At 40.3% G+C, this 21,765-nt stretch overlaps 2 protein-coding genes across 3 annotated transcripts in view; one reads left to right on the forward strand and one right to left on the reverse strand.

The window, feature by feature from the left end:
* Nucleotides 1-1,657: 1,657 nt before the first annotated feature.
* Nucleotides 1,658-5,236, reverse strand: myl2b (myosin, light chain 2b, regulatory, cardiac, slow). Its single transcript, XM_085367879.1, has 7 exons — nt 5,178-5,236; nt 3,727-3,816; nt 3,564-3,639; nt 2,210-2,314; nt 2,050-2,128; nt 1,924-1,972; nt 1,658-1,822 (listed from the first exon to the last, which is right to left on the reverse strand). The coding sequence occupies exons 1-7, from the start codon at nt 5,178-5,180 to the stop codon at nt 1,718-1,720; spliced, it is 507 nt and encodes a 168-aa protein (XP_085224005.1). The 5' UTR covers nt 5,181-5,236; the 3' UTR covers nt 1,658-1,717.
* Nucleotides 5,237-12,108: 6,872 nt separating this feature from the next.
* Nucleotides 12,109-21,765, forward strand: part of cux2b (cut-like homeobox 2b) — a 98,215-nt gene continuing 88,558 nt past the window's right edge. For both annotated transcript variants that reach the window (XM_085367078.1, XM_085367079.1), the window contains exon 1: nt 12,109-12,171. In XM_085367078.1, the coding sequence (XP_085223204.1) occupies nt 12,109-12,171 (63 nt within the window). The remainder of the gene's footprint in view (nt 12,172-21,765) is intronic.

Genomic DNA, 21,765 nt, shown 5'->3' on the forward strand with positions numbered 1-21,765 from the left:
TGAAATTGGAAAAACTGTCCTACGTCGGCACTACATATAACACAACACGACACGATATGACACATCACAACGTAACAAACAACACAACACAGTATATTAACTTAGTATAAAAAAGAAGAATAAGTGTATGTGTATTGCACACTGTTATTATTGCACATTAATTATTATTGCACCTTGTTATAAATATAAATATTATTGTTATCGTTTTAAACATTGTTACCTCCCCCTAAAAAGTCCAGGGAGGTATCCAGTCAGGTCAGCTATTTACATTGATCAGGGCTATTGCCCTGTTGTAAAAGCTGTCCTTGAGTCTATTTGTTCGGGACCTCAGCAGCCTGAACCTCCTGCCAGACGGCAGCAGCTTAAACACCCGGTGTCCTGGGTGTGTGCTTTGTAAGCTACTTAACCCACAAAAGGGCCCTAACTCAATAAATGAATCAGTGTTGTTTCTACACATAACACGTTGAGCCACTTTGGTATAGCCACCTGACACAATACCTGAACGTCATGTCGTTTGGAGAACATGAAAATTATACCAAACACACTGCCAACACAGTACAAAGTATATCTGGATAGAAAAACACACACTATGGTTTGGCCTCCTCAGTCGCCAAGTCCTCAACATTATCGAAGCAGTGTGGGATCATCTCGACAGAAACCAGAATAACAGGCAGCCAACATCCAAAGAAGAGTTTTGATTGTCCTTCAAAAAGCCTGCAGAACTATTCCTGAAGACTGCTTAAAGAAATGCTAAGAAAACATTCCTAAAAAAGTTCAGCCTGTTGTGAAGAATAAAAGTATTGATATCAAATATTGACTTTGAAGTTCATTAGAAATTTCAAAACTTTTGGCTTATATAGTGTATTTCCATGTATGTTTGATCTCGTTTCAATAAATTACTCCACTTATTTTCCATTTCCCTAGTAAAGTATAATGAAATTAGGTTTTTTTCACCATACCGGTTATTAATTATACGCAGTTCCTGTTCTGTGTTATCTGATTAGGAAATAATTCAGTATGATGAACACTTTTGCTTCAATTTGAATATCAGTTAACCAATAAAACCCTTAGAGATGCACCAATTTCTAGACAATCAAGAAATTGATTTACATGTAAAATAAAGAGATACATAAGTACAGTAAATGATACTGGGGTATACAGTAAGTGTAATTACAGATTAGCTTTACCATTAACAGAAGCTGAGCTATGGTGGAGTAGCCACATAGAGCCTTTAAAGGACACACTGTCTACCTAGCAATCCTTTCCCTTATATTCATACACTTAAAGTACTCTTTAAGGCAAAATTGAACAAATGGGACTTGGAGCTTCTGGGTTCCAGTGTTCTTCTACTGATCAACAGTGAGCACTGAAATAAAATCACTATATACAGATAATTAAATATCACTACTTATGGAAGATGAAATACACTGAGATTCGCTTCTTCAATGCATCTCTGTGAGGTTGAATCTTTCTTTATTGATTTGTCAAAAACATCCGAGGTCAAACTCTTAATTTCACCTTTGAAGAGATTACTCATATATATTCAAATAATATACATACATATACATGTTATAATCATGAATGAATGAATGAACACACTGATCCATGTGCATATTCAAAAACTGAAGCTGAAGTTATTTACGTTTTTGCTTTCTGTTTTTGCTGTCATATGTGATCATATCTCAGCACAAATACGACCCAGTGAGGGAGGATGTGATTATTCCTGGTCTTTCTCTTCACCGTGTGTGATGACATGGACGAGGTTATTGTAGTCCAGGTTCCCTGCTACATCTGGAGGGAATGCCTGAAACATCTGCTCCATCTTTGGGTACGAAGTAAAAAAGAAAGGTTACAGAGCGTATCTGCATTTATAAAAACTCAAGGCTCAACTATCTGTTACATCGTCAGAGGTGGAGCACTAACCTCTTCAGCAGAGAATCTGTCAGCCTGGGTCGTCAGCATCTCTGTCACACTGTGGAGACGAGCAGCAATGATGAGCAAACGAGACGCAAATGTCACGAGTCGCTTAAGAACCAGACTATTACTCACAACTCTTTCTTTAGTGTTCCTTTTCCCTCAGGGTCAAAGACTTTAAAAGCATTAAGGATAGTCTCCTCTGGGTCAGCACCTGTAGATGAAAAGTGGCAGTTCTGCATTGAAGAAAAATGATTTCATTTTTTGAACGTCATATAACGGCATCTTCGTTTACCTTTTAGTTTCTCTCCAAACATGGTGAGAAAGACAGTGAAATTAATGGGCCCTGGTGCCTCCTTCAGCATGTCATCAATCTCTTCTTGTTTGACATTTAAACGGCCTGAAAAACATGGAATATATGGTGAAACAGAGGTTGCAATTAATGCTCATTTTTTTAAACTGATATATTATTTATTGAAAATAGTCCAATAAAGAGATTAAAACAAATCCACAAAAGCTCAACGGAACTATTAGATGGGTTGACCATGCCATCCAGCCCAAAATGACCAAAGAAGGAATTGGAAGGGGATGCAGTTGCTGGAAATTTGGAATAACAACAGTTTTCCAGCTTTGTATTAAAAAAAAATCTATTGAGATTTTTTTCAAGGCACATTCAACACTTGGTCCTTTAAATATATTCTAAAACCACTGGAACATTTAAACAAATGTAGAACATGAAGTCAGCAAGCTTGATGGATAGTACTCAATATAATACACAACATTTTCCAAAAATATTAAACAAAATTGAATCCCAGGTCGATAAAGACTAGAACAGATTTGTTGCAGTAAGTCAAGGTTCTTCTTATACAAAATAAAACCTAAATGAACAATAATAAAGAAAAATGAGGTATGGCTTTTGATAAAACTCTTTTGAATGACTCTATTTAATCAAAGTATTGGAATAGAAATGGAAAATGGAATAAATCACACAACAAACGTCGAGAATAACTAGCTCAGGAAATAGCTATCATTATATCCAGAGGACATAATATTGTTTATTGCAAAATGACTCAGTTGCAGGTTTAATACATTTAGTAGAAACAGTTGGAGATATTTCCAGGTATGCAGTAAATATGTTGACAGTAAACCCTAGGAAGGAAAACATATGTATTAAAATAAAAAAAACTTGGAAAGGTTTTGAGACTCTTTGAAATATGTGGAAGACCGGGAGTTTGTTGTGAACCATGTGTTATTTGAAAAGATACAAATATTCTTTTTAATGTAAATTTGATCATGTTTGTTTGCTGTGCTTTTCTTGTTTAGTTTGTGTTGTAATATGTTTAATAGGTTTGCTTGTTTATGTATAATATTAATAAGTCTTAGGTTGGGGGAAAAAGTCAGCTAATGATTAAACTCATGACTACTACAGCTCAATTTATCACTTATCTGTTTGTTCAGACGGTATTTTAAAAATGGCAATTAAACATCCCAGAACTCAAGGTGAGTTCTACTTGCTGAGACAATGAAATTCTTACATGTGAGAAGCTGGAACCTGAGAATGCCTAAGGTTTCTTTTGTTTTTTGCTGGACTTGTGTAATGTATTCATGTGAAACCATCACAACAGGAACGTGACACACAGTGAGTTTACCTAAAGCTGCAAAGGTGTCCCTGAGGTCGTTCTTGTCAATGAAGCCATCTCTGTTTTGGTCCATGATAGTGAACGCCTGCGGGAGTATACAGAGTGAGCAGACATCGCAGTGAGTAAACTGCTCAAATTCAATGTGAAAGAAAGCCTTTGGCAGAGTACCGACTTCTTTGAACTCCTGGATCTGGGCCTGTTCGAACATGGAGAACACATTGGAGCTGGCTCCCTCCGCTCTCTTCTTTGCTTTCTTGGGTGCCTGTGGGGGGTTTAACGATGACACTCTTAATTAGATCCAATAGCAATGACACACGATCATCACCTGGCTCTTCCGTACAGCCTTACTCATTATCGGTTTTACTGTCACACGTGGTAATGAGCCGACGATCAGCTCACTCTCACTAAGTGCGTGTGTCTTAGTGGGGGGGTATGCATCTATTGCACAAGAGGAAAGGTTTATACTGGGGGGCACACATTTCATTAGTGAGGATTACAAACACTGTCAGTTTGTTATGGAAATATTTATTCGAGCCTCCAGTTTTGGGAGCACACAGGGTAAGCCTAGGGAGGGTGTGGTCCACTGCCTGCACTCTCATAGTCCCAGGATCACATGAGGGATTATTCTATAGGGTGTATGTGATGACAGGAGAGTACACTGAGCCCTGTTTGATCAGAAATCCCTCAGAGGCAAGGATTATGTTGAGCTATTTACATGACTGCCAAGGAACTGTGAAAAACACCGTAAGGGGGATGCAGCGCAGTGATATCATGTTGCTCGGATTCAGGGTCCTCTCGACAGCTGCTGTCTAACCCTTGTTGTGGATTAGCTCTTGTATATCTCATGGAAGGGACCTCTGGCACTCAGATACATTTATTTAATTATTTATTTTGTTTTAAGAGGATTCATGTACTCGTGGGCAATGAGGCAGAGTTTGCTATTTCTTGCTGTTGCCCAATGCACATCACTGTTGGACCAGCGGAAACTTTATTGGGCCAAATATTACGCGAATAACCACTGACCTCTTCATAGCCTGCACCTGTTGCTCGTGTTTCTCTGCTGTCTGCTCCGCACTCCCTTTGTTTTGCTCTTTCCAACCCGGTTGGCTGCTCTTCTAAGTCTCTTTTCTGTTTTTTTGCTGCCTTTCTCTCACCTCTCTCCTCTTCATCCCTCCCATTTCCTCTCCTTAAATGTTGTGTGTGTTTTAAATGTCATTGCTCCATTTTATTGCAAACACGGAGGAAAAAGTTGCAAGTAAAAATTTTTTTTTTTAAGGTCAAGACTTTCCTTACCGCCTCCTCCTTCTCCTCTCCGAGACAGTTAATTTGTTGTCATTTTGATGAAAATGTCTTCAAGTCGAGTATACAAATATCTCATCAATAGGACAACGGGAGCATTGTCCGATTGATTATTTAAAGGAAAAAAAGGCCTCACAACATATTGACATGGAGTACATTGGTGCGTTATCTGTTGTTTGAAAAGAGCAGACTTTGACGGACTGTTATACAGATATCTACAGTAAACACATTAATCACACAGCAGAAACAGACTGTCTCCTCACAGTCTGGTGCTTATTTTAAACAATGTTAAAGACAATAACAATGAGATCTGTATCCACTCACCATGTTTCAGTGTTAGCTGGATTTGGACCAAGCAGTATCCTCGCTGCTTTATGATGGAGCAGCCCCCAAAACAAGGGGCTGATATACTCACCCCTCTCCCATCTATAATGGCGCACACTTATGGGCTATAAATACTCCATGCCTTGTTTAGGCAGAGACACAGGTAAAGAGGTCTATTCTCTCACTGCCACCATTGTCTGAGTTCATGAGATTTAGGGATAATAGCCAAACACACATACCCCATTACTGAGCCCCCAGAATAACAACAGGACATAGCTCTGGCTCGGGAAGGACAGTTGTGTTTGTGACTGACAGTTGCACTTGATGGGATCCATCATCCAGCTGTCCTGTTACTGCTCCACAGAGACTGAGGGACAACCTCTGACTGGAGCCATTTCTTGGTAGCACAATAAACAGAACTGTTAGCTGAAGCTTTCTGAGCCCCAATAAGAGTTGATCATAAACAGTATGTCATGCTGTGGAAAATAGGCAACCTTGTTCATATCATGTGTTTTTTCAAAGCAGTGTTCAGTTTCTGTCCTGCGGCAGTGCTGGACATCCAGCAGTGAGACTGAGCTTCATTAGATAATTAACAAGGTAGTTGACACACTTAACACACCATACTGCAAAACACAGCGGTGTAAAGGTGAAGTTTCAGCGCTAACTGACAGCAGCTTAAGCGGATTTTATGTTGGCAGTTTGCTTCTGAGATACACCGGTGCTCTGGATCACGTCAGACTCGGGCCTTTGAGTATGTCTGCAAACTCCTCAAGTTCATACTGAGCTTGGAAAACTGCTTCCTGGTGCTCTGGTCCCACAACTTAGAACTCACCACAACACCACCTCTTTGGTATTTCTGAATTCATAATGAAAAATCATTTAGCTTCCATCTTTACCCATTTGATTTGATTTGACTCTGACGCTGAGCTCTTCCATCCCTAATCAATCACATTTGTATATTCTGCTCTTTTTTTAATCCCCTTTTATTGTTCATTACGTATCTTTTATTTTTCATATTTGATGAAAACTATCTATTATTTATATTACTAGCTTTGCTGTGAAAATAGAGACAAATGTGTCACCTTTTACTAATTTACAAAGACTCCTCTTTTATTTCTTTGACCAGTCATTTACCCAGTTTGTCCAGTAGATAGTGCTAGCAACCCACAACATTCAGCATCCAGGCTGAACTAGTATAGAAGGCATTTTGGACCAGTTTCTGGAGCATTTAAGAGCTTTCTTAGGGTGTCTCCATACATTTTATAGTAAAATTGTCCCCAGATAAAATCTACAATAACCAATCATGGATGGAAGTGACAGCATCTGACTGCTCACTGTGTGTTTATTTATGGCACACTTGTTTGTATCCAGCTAAACAGCTGGACAGTGTTTTTCCTGGTTTTCCTGACTTTTGTTAAAATGTCTAATGTCACAAACAGGAATTATTATTTATTTATTAATAAGTTATTGTAATTGTGGCTCAAATGGCACAGTGCTGTCCTCTTCCTACTTTTTGCACCATTCTGAACCTGTAATAAATTCAGAGCAGACACCCACGACGTCTGTGAGGGTTTAGCGATTTTGGCCTTAGGCGAGTGATGGGACTGGGACATTGCATCATTTTCAGCAACACTGAATCTGTTTACTTTTGTTGTCTCACGCAATTTCAAAACCTTTAGTGTTCTGGTGTTTCAAAAGTTTTATCTGCAATCAAAGTGCCTCAAATAGGGTATTTAATTATGTTGATATAATTTCTATTCATGGACATTTTAGGATAATATCACATTTTCCAATGAATAAATCATCAAACCTTTGTGTGGTTGCTAATCACCTAACTGAGGTAAATTGCACATTTAATATAGTGCAGATGCATTGTGTGAACTCATATACTTTGTATGATAATCTCAAATAACAACATTAAAAAAAGAACTCCCAGGTATTAACAATGTTGTTCGCTTTCATGAGAATGCCAGCGGAAGGTTGCAACTAAAATGTAGCTGTAAAGTTATGATTTAGTCCAAGTGTTAGCTCTTATACCAAGTTAGCACAGTTAATAAGTCAGTTATGAATAATGGGCTGTATTTAACACTTGTTTATTTTACTGCATGCAACTACGTTTCTTTCTTTCTTTTCTTTCTGCTCTCCTTTCTCTTCTCTTCCCTCATCCCAAAACTGCTTTTGGAGATGTCTGCCCCTCCCTGAGCCTCTTCCTGTTAAAAGGGAGTTTTTCCTTTTCACTGTCGCCAAGTGTTAGCTCACAGTCTAATTGTTTTCCCTCTAAAATTATAAGATCTTAAGAAGGTAATTGTTGAGAATTGGTACATTATAAACAAACCTGAATTGAATAGAATTATTTTTTCTTTAATAATTGGCTCATAATCACCTATTATTTTACAAAGGCCGCAACCTGGCAAAGAAATGGACTGGAATTTATATAGCACTTTAAAAAACATCTTACTGACCACTCAAAGCTCTTCATACACACATTTATGCCAGGATTCATTCATGCACTATATGTAATTTAGGTATATCACACAGATTTTAGACCAGAAAATGACATTAGGCAACAGCATTAACTACTACACCACTGCATTGCCCTGAAAGGAGTCAGTATCACTGCATTTTAGAGATGAGCATTTGAACGTCCAACGATATGTACGTTTGCTGGACTGGTGATTCTAAGACTGGCCATGGGTGTGGATGTTAGCCCTGTGATGGAAACCCTATTCAGTGAGCACCATGATTCTCAACCAGTGACGGCTAGGATAGGCATTGTATAGGATAGGGTGAGGGGTTAAGAAAATGGTTAAATGCGTATTTAAATAAAACAGGCTACAGTTATAACCCTTAACCTTGCTTCTGCTGAGCACAGCCGAAGGTTCTCAGCAGCGTGCACGGGCCATCTTTCTGTTTTTCATCTCTCTATATAAATGGTAAAACATTGTTAACATATAGGTATTCTGATCACACTGATAAATGTTCGATTCATCTAAAATGAATCTCCAATGAATTATTATCAGAGTAGCTGCAGAAACGTGCATGAGACACTCTCCTCTTCCGACTGAGACTTAGGTGGAGCTTTTAATCCGTAATAAAATCACCAAACAAGCTCGGAGAAGCTGCTATCATTCATCAAAAAACCTGACACTTTATTAAATATACTGTCAGCATTTTCAAAGAAATGCCTCATTCAGCGACCTCATCAAAGCTATGATTTTATTGTTCCCATCTGTGCACACAGTCCTCATTTTAAGTAACTGTGGATTTCTTTTTAGATTAAGCTTTTACAGAAGAATGTATTAATTTGAATGAGGTGACGGGGGTTACTGGAAGAGGCCCGTAGTGCTTTGTTGATGATGGTGGTGAACGTGGGGTCAAGATTATATACAGAGCTGATTGAGGCTGTAAGATTGAGCAATTTTTCAAAAGGCTGAATTTGGATTTAGGGACCTTGACAGACACAGTCTCAGCAACTGGAGCCACATTTAAGTCCAGCTGGGTCCCTGCAGAGCCTGGGCTCTCTCTATATGTTCCTGGTGAGCCAGAACAGTGTTCCTGGCCGGCACTGGAAAATGTCTGCGATTGAAAACAATTTATTATATCTGCTGGCAGATAGAATTTCTCTAGCGTGAGCAGGCGATTGTGCACAGAGAAAACGTAAAAGATTCATCTAAGAATGTGGCTATGTACCAACTTTATGTCCTTACTTAGTGAAGTGTGCTTGATCAGAGGTGGGCTTCATTCTCACTCCTGTTGGCTTGGGGTTCACAGGGAGGACACATTGGGGTGGTGTCCTTTCCCCTGAAATTTGGAGCATCGTACACTTATTTTCCTTACACTTTCATGCTCCAATTTGTGCATTTTCTGCATTAGTTTATTTATGTAAAGAAAAACACAATCATCAGGCTGCAGCTCACACTTCAACCTATGCTGGGACCTCAGCGGCTTTCCATCTTGCTTTCAAATAATCATTCTCAGCTTTTCTCATTTAGTGGTATCCTTGCTAAGCTAGACACGGTCTTCTGTGCTTGTGCGCTTTCAGACATGAGAGTCAGGGTGTCTGATATCAGGCTACCTCTATGTCACTGATAAATTCATTCATTTTGATATATCAACCCCTCATTTTTAAGATCATGTACATATCATCTATGCTAATCAGGTTGAATGAAAACGATAAAGGCCCACAGCAGCATTTTATAATAAAGAAAAACAAACAAACAACTTTTCGAGACAATATATCAGATCATTGTTTTGCTCTGTCAGATACATCTGCTGTTGCCTGTATCTAAGGTGTCACAGAAGATGCTGCAGAGCTGCTGACTGAGACCACAACACTGTGTGTCTTTAAATATGTGTGTTTGCATGCGGTGGTTATAACTGTGTTTGAAGAATTGCATTAACTTATAATTCATTCTTGTATTTTGGGGGTTAAAAAACAGACACTTTTTGGGAGGCATTCCTTTTCTGAGTGACGTTCCCGTGGCTCTCTTCCTCAGTAACTCCTCTGCTACTTTCAGGTTTTGTTTTGTTTTTTCATTGCGGTGGGGGTGAAATGACACAGATATTGAAGTCTACACCTGTGCTCATTCCTTTGTTGAAGTGTGTGTCTCTGAGATTTATTTCTCTCCTCAAATGTAAATAAGAATAAATCACATATATATATATATACACACACACATATATATATATATATATATATACACACACATATATATATGTGTGTGTGTATATGTATGTATATATATATGTGTGTATATGTATGTGTGTGTATATATATATATATATATATATATATATATATATATATATATATGTGTATATATATATGTGTGTGTATATATATATATATATATATATATATATGTGTGTGTGTATATATATATATATATATATGTACACACACATATATATATGTGTGTGTGTATATGTATGTATATATATATGTGTGTATATGTATGTGTGTGTATATATATATATATATATATATATATATATATATATATATATATATGTGTATATATATATGTGTGTGTATATATATATATATATATATATATATATATATATATATATATGTGTGTGTATATATATATATATATATATATACACACATATATATATATATATATGTGTGTATATATATATATATATATATATATATATATATATATATACACACACATATATATATATATATATATATATATATATATATATATATGTGTGTGTATATATATATATATATATATATATATATATATATATATATATATATATATATATATATATATATATATATATATATATATATATATATATATGCATTCTAAATATGTCAAAATGACAACAGAAGACGATTCAACATCATCAAGCTGGGACCGCTGCTGGTTCTCAATGTATTCATTACGTTTTTCATATATCCTAATGAGTTATAAGAATCACAGTGTTTTCTATAGCTCAACTGTGAATGCTGGTTTTCTGATAACTACCTTCCTTCTTACATATGAATCCATCACTTTAGCCTCACCCTAGAGCCAGAAATAAAATGCAATAAGCAAAACTTTTAATAATTTCCCTTCTCTCTCCCCCTAAGGTGTTTGTCTGTGGCAGAGAAATATGTCATCGTCCCTGGAGGTGCTTAGATTATGACTCGAGAGAATTTAATTTTCTAACTGGGACTGATTTTTCATATAAGGGATATATGAGCGAGAAGCTACGTGGTGCAAACCATTTGGGTTTTACCTGTGCAAGAAAGCCCATCCGCACATAACCTTCCTTCTGACTCTGTGGTGTCAGCAGGGGGAGCACCTGACTCCAGTGTTGTAGCAGTACAGCAGCATCTCCAGACCAGAGGAATGAGTTATTTTAAGTAGACAAAGAGCACTCTATATATACTGCTATAGTCAGTTAGACAGTCGATTTTGTGACAGTTTAACTCTTCCCAGCATTCTGCTGTCAGTAATAGGAAACGAGCCAATTTCCTAAAATCCATCTTTATGTTTTTATAGTCTTACAGTGAGCGCGTTTACGTCCTAATTTGCTCCTCTTAATGTGAATGCACGATTAAACTCAATAGCCACCAAGTCATAGTGGCTCATTTCTATTCTATAGAAATTGATCCAGAAGAAAATCCAAATATGGTAAAATACTGTAAGTAGTAGATCATGTGGAATGTTTAATAACAAATGTGAGATTGAACTTTTGACAGTAACTGTCTGCCATCAGAAAGTGATTTAGGAAAATAGCGTAAAAACATGATTGAAATGTTCATCTTTGGGCACATTTTCCTTTAAATGTGGAGGAAGAGTTTCATAATGCGCAAGTTTGCTCTAATTTGCACGACAAGAAGGCGACATGCGGACTGATAAGTGGCATTCTAATAATAGTTGGACTACACGTATCGATAATGTAGCCCATTCTAATTTGCAACTCTGCCTCTAATTAGTCAGTCCCATGTGCTCGTGTAATAAACACGCTAAAAAAAAGTAGGCTTGGCTAAATTCCCAGAACTCCACTAATCTGCACATCATCTCCTTTCCTTTTCCAGACACTATTGATCAAACTCGGGCTTTTTCGTCACTATTGATAACTTTGCCTAAGCGAAATCAAGTGCAATTGTCCAGTTAATGTCGGGGACAGAGGCACGGATACATTTTGTTCTTATTCTTTTTTTTTCTTTTTCTTCTTTTTTTAAGACGTGGGCACTTTTCCAGAAAAAAAGAACAACTCTACTTTTTTTTTTTAAATTCCTACTCCAACAAAAGACATGTTGGCAGACTTGTCAAACATACGTGCGGACTCTCGTGCTAAGTCTCTCCGTTACTTTTTTTAAAAAGTGGGACCGGTGATCGTAAACGTTGTTTAACGAGGGGGAATCCAGCCCACATATTTATTGCAGCCGCTGAAAAAAATCTCCTCAATATCCCCCAAGATGGCCGCCGATGTAGGATCGATGTTTCAATATTGGAAGAAATTTGATCTACGGCGGCTGCAGGTTAGTGCTATTCTCACCTTTCTCGCTTTATTTTTCAGCGGTATGCCTTGCTACTGTACTCCGGGGTGTGTTTGCTTGTTTTGGGCGGACGTGAAGCGAAAGGAAGCGCTGTTTGCATTGATAGTTATTAGAAATTGATCCCTCTCCTGCCTTTGTTCAGTTCAATCATTGATCAGCGGTGGAGCGACCGCGGAGCAGCACAGCCTTCTGTGCCACACCGATCTGGGATCAGCACCGCGGACAGCACTGATGTTTATGCATTAGCTTTTCTTCTTCTTCTTCTTCTTTTTTTTTTTTTTTACTCATTATTGTCCGCGACGAGCACAGCCGTACTTACATGTACGGAAACTTTTAATGCGCCTCCGAATCGCTGTCCTTGGACGTAGGCTGTAACTTTTTCTCCCAGCTTAATGTTTTATGCGGTTTGTGTCGACGGTCGTTGCGTTGCTGCTGCACCTTTCAGCAGGCTACAGTGCATTTCTTTGAATTTTACATTTTCTGCTCCGAAGGATTTGCATGTCGGGAAGTTTTTAAGTGTGACGTGGAAAGTTAATTTAGTTATTTTGCTCGGACATTTTTATTATGATAAAATATTTAATGTGCGGACTAGTGTTTGGGCTGTATTGACACAGTAGACTACTGTTAGGCTACATTCACACAGCGTTTATTCGCGGTTCACAGACGACCTTTTTCTTTTTCTTTTAATTTTTAAAAAATTTTTGGACTGTCATGTCGCTGGCACCAAAATGTTTGTGATTAATAGCGAGGAGAATGTGGCAGGTGAGCGGTTTGTTTGTATCACAGCCATAACATGTAGTCCCGTTAAATAGCATGTCAGCCTGTAGCCTTTGGCTACAGCTTGAGCCACTCAAACTCAAAGTTGGATTTATGAAGCACGGCGCTGACGGGCTCGTAGCTCGCTCCTGGTCCTGGAAGCAAACGTTGAAATAAGGTTGAGGAAAGCTAAACGCTGTTTTCAGTGTCCACTCCGCCCCCCACCCCTGCTCCTCTCCTCTCCCCCCTCTCTCTCTCCATCCTGAAGCCGCATAGGGCTGCTCGGCCGGGGGAAGCTGTGTAATTGTATTCCCCGCTAATGTTTGTAAATCAGCCTCGGCCGGCGCAAGGGCACCGTCTCTGCCGTTTGACTGATGTTCTGTAACATGAGAGATGACAGGGGCATGGCAGTCCGGCTCTGTCGGAAAAGCCTGCCGAGGAGCAGAAATCAGATCTTAGTGGCTCTCCGGTTGGTCGAGTGTTATTCCAGCTCCCGGCCGCTGGACACCTCTCACACATCCAGGCTGGGGATCCAGAGGGGCGAGGGAGCTATTGTTGTTGGCGGCTTCATGCAGCGTCCTCCCTGCTGGCTCTCACCATGTCACCACGGCACCAGATTTATGATAGACGTATACATGCAATATATATATATATTTATTATTATTAAATGCGTCTCAGTAGGCGAGGAGCTAAATGTAAAGTGCCCCTTAAGGATGCCCTCAGTCAGGAGTACTAATGTGGCGGTATATAATAAAAAATGGTAGCCCCCATTCGGTAACTGATGATAATAAGGCTTATAATAACCAGCTGTACAAGTTAAATTCATGGTACCTGTAGAAAAGTGTTAACTCATACTTGTTAATGAGGCACCCTTTGCTATAACGTAGTAAATCCCTTTCAGGACGTTTATTATCAGCTTATTAATAAATAACACCTCTAGTAGTGAATGCCTTGAAGGTAGATGGCATTTGAACTATAAGTATGTGGTGCATATTATAAACAATAAGCCAATCAGGTGGAAACAGGTCATTGTGTGCAAAGGCAGAAATACAGGTGTGTTAGACTGCAACTAAGCTGAGATCCATATGTTGCTACCTGTCTTGTATTTTAGTACCTGTGATAGGTGCACATTCACTTTCACTCATTAGAGTGTTAAAACTCATTGCACGCATGCATGTGATGAAAGTTGTGGCCGTGTTGAAAATTAATCTTTTCTTCTTCTATTCGTTTTTTTTAACCCCGAAACCTTTAATATTTTTCCACAAATTTGATCACATTATCCTGCAGAAAGCAGCTCCGGTAATGTAAAATCATTACAGCCGTTTCGCCATCTATTCCCATATAGAACCCGAGTTTTTGCTCTAGCAGAGTACAACTGCAAGCTATTTATTTGAACAGTTCACACTGGAACATTTATTTTCTCATTACAAGTTATTATATCAGTAAACCGAGTGTGCGTTTTTTTTTTTTTTTTTCAGTGTTTGTGCAGTGGATTTGTGCCTCTTGAGTTGCACAGGATGAATAATTCACCTGCAGGCTGATGAAAAGAGGGCAGGGAAAGTGCGAAGTGCTGAGGTGGAGTGACCTTGGTTCCTGCTGGCTGCAGGTCACCCGGCCGTTGCTGTGGTAATCATTCACACCAGCCAGATGGCATTTCCGTGGGCGAGCATGAAAAGGACGGGTCAGGGTCTGTCCTGCCAGGTCCTGCCAGGCTCAGAAGCAACTCTGGGCCAGTCTGGTACCTGAGGAGTAAGAGAGTGTTTTTGGATGGTCTGGCGATGAGAAGCCGTGGTGAAACCAGGTGGAAATGCAGCTTGATTACAGTCACGGTTTGTTTAGTTATCACACATAATGTTACCTTTAATTGCCCTTTGAGAAGTCGGAGAAAAGGCTATCGTCAAAGCAGACTTAAAAGGCCAATTAGATTTTCCTTCAGCAAACTTGGGCTCTGTGCCTTTACTACCAGTCACTGTAATCCCTCTGTTGAGCTTTTTTTTTATTTTTAGTAATGTCGCAACGCTGTGCTCATATGGTGAAATAATACTCTGCTTATTTGTTACCGTTTCTCAGCGTTGTTTCCAAAGTCTCTTGCATGAATCGAAGAGGCAGCGGGGTTTTAGATCAGGAACAAAAGCTTGTGATTGTACTACATTTAGCATGACTCAGTTGCTCTGGTGTCAGCTCTAATCCACACACAGAGACAACAGTATTGCCAAACAGTGAAATTGCTTTGCAGCCTGTGAGCCTGGCTGCCTCCGCTGCCAGCCTGCTCTGTGTGCTGTTTGCCAGTAGCTCCTCCACACACACACACACACACACACACACACACACACACACACACACACACACACACACACACACACACACACACACACACACACACACACACACACACACACACACACCCTGCAATCTCAAATTGGCTGTGAAAATCGGTCTCTGTCTCCCTTTCATTCATGCTTTCATATATTTGTTTGCAGATATTGTTAATGTCACATGCGTCACCATAATCTCATTGTAGTGGAGAGTAAGTCCAGAGCGCCTCAGATCTTGTTTTATTTATCATAATGGCTGTATCATTTTATTCACATACCGCGATTGATGTAAAAGGATTTGAAGCTGACCTCCACGGTGGCTGCTAAAAGTGCTCATTAGCTCATTTTTCAAGACTTGTCTTTCAAATCTTTGCAAGATTAAGTGCAAATGTAAAAGCCAGCTCACTTGTGCTCGCCTCTCATATAAACATTTCTTAACGCGGTTTTGTTATTCCCACTTCTGTAAATCGATGGGTGGGGCATGCCTGTCACGGTCCTCGGTATCCTTCAGCTTGCCCCTCTCTTCCTTTTGACAGTAACAACAAAGCAAATAAGAAAGAAGGGGAGCTTTTACACGACTATCTGGGGCAAATTGAGATGTGAAATCCAAGAGCCATAACCCCCGGTACATAAAACGGAGAGGAACATTAGAGAGCGAGAGGAGTGAAACAGACTTCAGCATTAAGCTGTTTAACCTCTCTGTGTAGCATTAGTGGTAGAGACTTCAAAGCAGATGCTTCAGCGTTGGAAGCAGAATGACAAATGGGTTTAGAGACAGCTACGGTGAGCATTCTCACAGGAAGACTAGGCCTGTCATTAATGTCAGCTTAATCACTTTGACCTTCCTTCAAGTAGATTTCCATACCTATCCAATCATTTTTGCCTTGCTTGGGCTCCTGTTTGCAGACTGTTTCTCTTTTTCTTGGTTGATAAGCCCTGGTGTGATGATGTTACTGTTTATGTAAACTTGAGATGTCCTGAAAGCTGTAAAATGAAAGGTTTGGATAATACCAGCTACAAACATAGTACCGTTCTCAAATAGCTCCTCCACGGAAATAAAGTGTTGTTGATTGTGATGTCCTTCGCAGTCTTTATAGCTTTGAGGAGAAAAATGACATCTGCAATCTATCTCTACTATTTTATGCCTCATAGTTTATCTCCGTCTTTTGGAAATCACGCATTTCATCATCCGTACGAAAGCGTTTAGTAGCAATGCGGTAGCGAAGCCTCCAGCCACTACTGGCAGCACTGAGTGCGTCGCTGCTCACAGCACTTAAGCAAGAAAAGAGATACTATGAAATTAATGATTCTTGTAGTCTAAACCATTCCAGTACTGATGCTAGCATGCTGTATGTATGTTAGTAGCATCAGTTTTTTTTCAATATGCCAGAAAATATTTCATATGTGCTGTTTATGCTCCATCCATCCATCCATCCATCCATCCATCCATCCATCCATTCGCTTCCGCTTATCCTTTTTCAGGGTCATTGGGGGGGGGCTGGAGCCCATCCCAGCTGTGTGTGTCTTAGGGCGAGAGGCAGGGTCCCTGGACAGGTTGCCAGTGTGTTGCAGGGCTAACACATGGACACAGACATCCATTCACACTCACATTCACTCCTGCATTCACACCTATGAGCAGTTTAGAGTCTCCAATTATGCTACAATCACAGGGAAAACAGTGGTTGAACACTGCAGCACAACCAGTATTATCATGACCATAGCCAATGAACTTGTGATTTTTCTGTCTTTGAAATGCTTTGAAGATGGGAACCAGGTCTGTGAACACTTGCAGTCAGTTCCCATCTTGGCTGTTAAAATGGCACTAAGCGGCATTACGAAGGAGTCGGTCTATTAGTTTGCAATTGAATTGGGTAAAAAAAATTTCTGGTGCAGGTAGAGTCTCTCTCGTGTCTTTTTTTGCACTTTTAGTAGTATTATGGCAGGTGTCAACCAGTGTTAAGGTGTACTACTTCCATTATGATGGTTATTGTTAACACTGGTCCCAGTATGTCATATGTAATGCTTTTGTTTTTGCATTTTCCAGCGTGCAAGTCAGCGTGCCTTCCTGGCTATTCTGGCCCACAATCCTTTGTGGTGAATGTGACGAAGTCATATATCCCAGTTGCATGTTTGCAGTCTTGTGAAACTTTCAACATGGAATAATAATTAGCTGGCTCCGGACTTCAAGTAGTCACAGACATAGATGACTTAAAAGTTCTATGTTTAAATAAACAGGCTCATTAATGCTAGTCTGTGTACACAGAGCTGTTCACAACCATTTAGTAACCAAATTAGTTGTCAGTCATATATAGTTTTACTGAAAAAAAAGACACACATTAAATTTTTTCATTGTTTTAATCTGATTGGTATTTCTTGCTTTCTCTGGCTGGACATGTTATTCGTGGTGAAGACGTCCACATCCGTGTGTCTGTGGTCGTGTTTTTGGTGCCATACTTTGACCAGTTTTGGAGATGATTTGTCTGTTTCAGGCGTGTTTGCTGGGAGTCATTTGTGAGGGCAGCTGCAGTACTGAAAGTAAAGAAGCGTTTTAAATAATGGATCTGAGGTTGCTCTGCTGGACAAACTATGTAATGACACTATTGTTAAATGACTTGTGCCAGATGTTTTTTTTTGCCTCAACCTCGCTTAGAGGATTGTGACAAATTTTATGAGGCGCCGCGCTCAGCGACTGAAATGCTGTGTGATGCAGAACTGTAGTATGGAGGTATGGTGGTCTAAGGTTGGGCTTAGAAAACACAATATTTCCCTGAGTGATTTGTAATTTTTTTAATGGATTTTTTATTGGAAGTATTTTCTACCAAAGAAAGGTTTGCTTTTATTCACTCAGGTTTTGAGTCTCTGATTCTTCCCTATCTCCAAGAATAGATACCACTAGAGGTAAGTGAGAAAGTGTGTGCGTGTGCACATGCGAGTGTGCGTGTGTGTTATGTGAGTAGACCCTTTTCAGTCACAGCAACAGAAATTGACATACCTCGCACATGATTTCATAGCACTGATCCCAAATTACTGTGGCTAATGACTACTTAGATTTTTTTCCATTTACCTGTGTTGTAATTTGCTACCTTCTTGAAGTTATGCATATTAGTTGTTTTCTCTCGTGTGGTATTGTGGGTAAAAACATAAAAAAAACCCACAGTACTTCCAATGTTTCAACAAGAACACCCCCTTGGTAGTTGACAGTGCTTCATAGCAAGAGACGCCAGATTTTTCATAGCAGTGTGTTCTTCATACTGCTGCCCCTAGGCTGGAGGTTTTGCAGGAGTAAATAACCAGCTTTAACAAAACTTCAGGGACACATTAGTGTGCTGGAGGATGGCTCCATGGCGGTAGGGCAGCCTCTTCTTCGCTCGCAGTGAGGCAGGCGGAAGCATCGCGAGGAGAGAGCTAATGGCTCATCGGCATTGGTATAAAGCTGTGTCCTCTCCCTGCTGACAGCCAGTCCCCTGCCCAGTAAGTCCATATTGAGCTGCGTTTCTCCACCGCGGCCTTGGCTTTATTTGTTTTGACTGTCTGACGCCACTGCAGACGTATTGAGCAGCAGTCCTTTCTTGTTCATTTTACTAGGCTTACAATGAATCCTGTTGCCCTCTCTCTCTCGCTCTCTCTGTGTCTCCATCTCTCTAAATAACGTGCCTCAGCTGTATTTGGGAGGGTTTCAGTTGCTGTAGTTTATTCCCCTATTGTCCATTTTGTCCTTCATGAAGGAAGAAAAAACACATTTTTGTTTTGTTTTTTAACCCTCCAAATGTGCAGCTGCCAGGTTTTCTGTGTTCTGATGCTGGTTGTCTGGTAACGTGGGTTTGCGTGGTGTGAAGGGTGCCCCTGAGCTCGGCGCGCACTCATGAGATCAATGCTTCACTAACCTTCTCCAGGTTGTCTTCGGGGATCTCAGCCACTCTCGTTATGTGCCAGTGCTCAGAGTGTGTTTACCAGACTGGAGGAATACTAGTCTTACGCATGCCACCGATTTGTAAGGCCCATTTGTCCTCATTTAAGTGGGAAGAGAGAAGAACCACGAAAGACAGTCTTTTGAGTATTAAAGCAGCATTTGTTATTACTAAGCAGATGTGCTCTTATTTATCAAAATAACACAAAAGGTGTGTTATAGCAAAAGCAGATGGATCGGGCTTGTTGTGTTAGCCGGTCTCGTCTTTGTGCAGCTGCTACCCCCACACAGTTAATTACTCCCTTATTCATCTCCAACAATGGGAGGGGATGGAATAAATCTGAGCCGCGCACTCTGCCCGCTTCTTCCACCAGGAAGGTGCAGACCGGGACCCTAAAGCGAGCGAGCGGCTTCAAGAGGTACAGTTTATCATTTTTAATGGAGAGGAACAGGAAGTGGAGACGTGAAGCTCGGCTCTTGATTTATACGTCGCCTCAGTCGGGGGAGAGAAAAGAGCAGGTCTGCCTCCCTGTCCACACCTCTGGTTTGCTTCCACCAGAGTCATACCCCTGTGGTGTTCTCTGCTCCTCTTCAGCACCGCCAAAATACACTTGCACTTTGTCCGAGCCACTCTGGAGAAATGGGTAAACAGTGGGAGAATTTGCTTCACCTAACCATAAGATTGTTGGGAAAGGAGATTGCCCTTCTTTTCTTTTTTTTTAATCACAAGTTATTAATATCGGCAATTATACAGGTTAACAAATGCATTTTTTTTTCTGGCGTGTGGGAGCTACCCAGAAATCACTTTCAATCTTTCCGCTGCTTCCTGCCTCTCACTTTCTCAAGCTTTGTTGTTCCCTGAAAAGCCCAGTGATGTCATGCTTCCATTGTCACCTGTTCATTTACTTTCGTGGAGGAGAGCATCGGGGTATTGATTAGGGTTTGCAACTGTGTTAGCAGCTCTGCCGGTGTGTAATATAGGCCTTGAGGCTATTCTGTCTTTCCCTTCAGTCTCACGAGTGCTTTCCAGACCTTGTAATCTTAATTAAATATGCAACTTTTGATCGCAACAGGGTCACTATTTTTGAATTTAAATGTGGTCACCCCCCCCACACGCACACACACCTCCTCGTCTGAGAATAAAGGCAGACATGTTGAATATTAATGACAAAAAATAGAGGAAAGAACAAAGAAGTGAATTGAGACTCGCTTTTTTCAATTTCCCTTGTTAGCCTCCTGCTGCATTCCCCCTATAGTTTTTTTTCCTCTTTTTTTTTCCAGATGAATTTTATGATATTTTCCTCCTACCCCTCACTCCCCCCACACTCTATCGTTCTCCCTCTTTCTCGCTCTCTCACTTCTCGGCAGTTTTCCCCAGACAGGTTCCACAGTGTTTTAGAGGGGATGGATTTAATTGCTCTGTGGGGATTGGTTGGCTGTGCCGGGCTCGGCTGTTTAATTAGTGTACCCTGCCGGAATTGGTTTAATGCTTCATGATCTTGAAATTGTCTGATTGTTCAGCCCTCTGGGGACTCTCACTGCCTACGTAGGCCAGCAGGTTTAGCTAAACATTGCTCCAGGCTTTTGCTGTATGCGGCAGGAGGAGCAGTATGCCTGAGGAACTGGAATGTGGCTAAGGTGGTGGTGGAGGAGGGACAAATCAGAGGACATGCATGTGAAGTGGACAGTCTTCTCATTCTCCTTCACTGCAGGAGGTCTGCACAGACCTCACAGGAATTTATATCTTTACATTACTTTCATCTCCGCTTGACACTCTATGGAAATCATCCAATTGACTATTAATGCAGTACCAATATTTAGACTGCAATTCAGGCTTTCTGTATGATAAGCATATGATTTTTAGCTCTGGCCAAGCAAAATAATTGCTTTGCTCCTCTGTTTGCGCTCACAGTTTCTTGAAGAAGCTTTTTTTCTGCATGCTTTGGCAAGATTGTTTTAATGCAAGCCATTCTCTGCTGCGACAAGTCCATCAGGATCATCTCACATGGGTCTCTGAGTTATGTGCTTGGTCACCTTGAGTGAGGGGAGATGGTGGGAAATTACATTTGTGCAAATGGGCGCGGAGTGTGTCTGTGTCCCCTCGGTAGCCTTCTGCAGGATGCCCTTGGTTTGGCACAATCATGGCAGCGATGTTGACCTCAACAGTAATAGCGCTTGGCATCCTGAATAAGGGAAGAGCTTCTGCTGTGTGGCCATACAGTCAGGTACATATAGTACCCACTGAAGGCTAAACTCATTGCGCTTCATCAGACTGATCGAGCCCACTCACTCAAAGAACTCAACCTTGAAGTGTATAAATCTCTAGTGGATGATAATAAGAATACCTTCCTCTGCCTCTCTGCCTGGACTTCATAATGTGTTTGTCCTCACAGTGAATGATGACTGAGTGCAAAAATGATTACTGTTTGTCTGAGAGCTTCCTCTATTAGGAATCTCCAGGTAGACGCCACACGGATCATATACTCGGCAGTTGTTGACTGGATCCTCCACGCTGCACCCAGGGGGTAATATCTTTCATTGGTCCTGCGTTTATTTTTTTGTTTACATCTTCCGAGGCATCGAGCGGATGCATACGAT

Source organism: Diplotaxodon limnothrissa, linkage group LG12 (genome assembly GCF_057381915.1).
Source record: "Diplotaxodon limnothrissa isolate DT_005_m linkage group LG12, D_limnothrissa_male_GT1.1, whole genome shotgun sequence".
In the NCBI taxonomy this organism is placed as follows: domain Eukaryota; kingdom Metazoa; phylum Chordata; class Actinopteri; order Cichliformes; family Cichlidae; genus Diplotaxodon; species Diplotaxodon limnothrissa.

Excerpts from the sequence above, each read along its gene's own strand:
- myl2b (XM_085367879.1), bottom strand. Across the intron at positions 3,640-3,726 it reads AGATCCAGGAGTTCAAAGAA|GCGTTCACTATCATGGACCA; the intron begins GTCGGTACTCTG and ends ATACTCCCGCAG. Across the intron at positions 2,315-3,563 it reads GGACACCTTTGCAGCTTTAG|GCCGTTTAAATGTCAAACAA; the intron begins GTAAACTCACTG and ends CATGTTTTTCAG.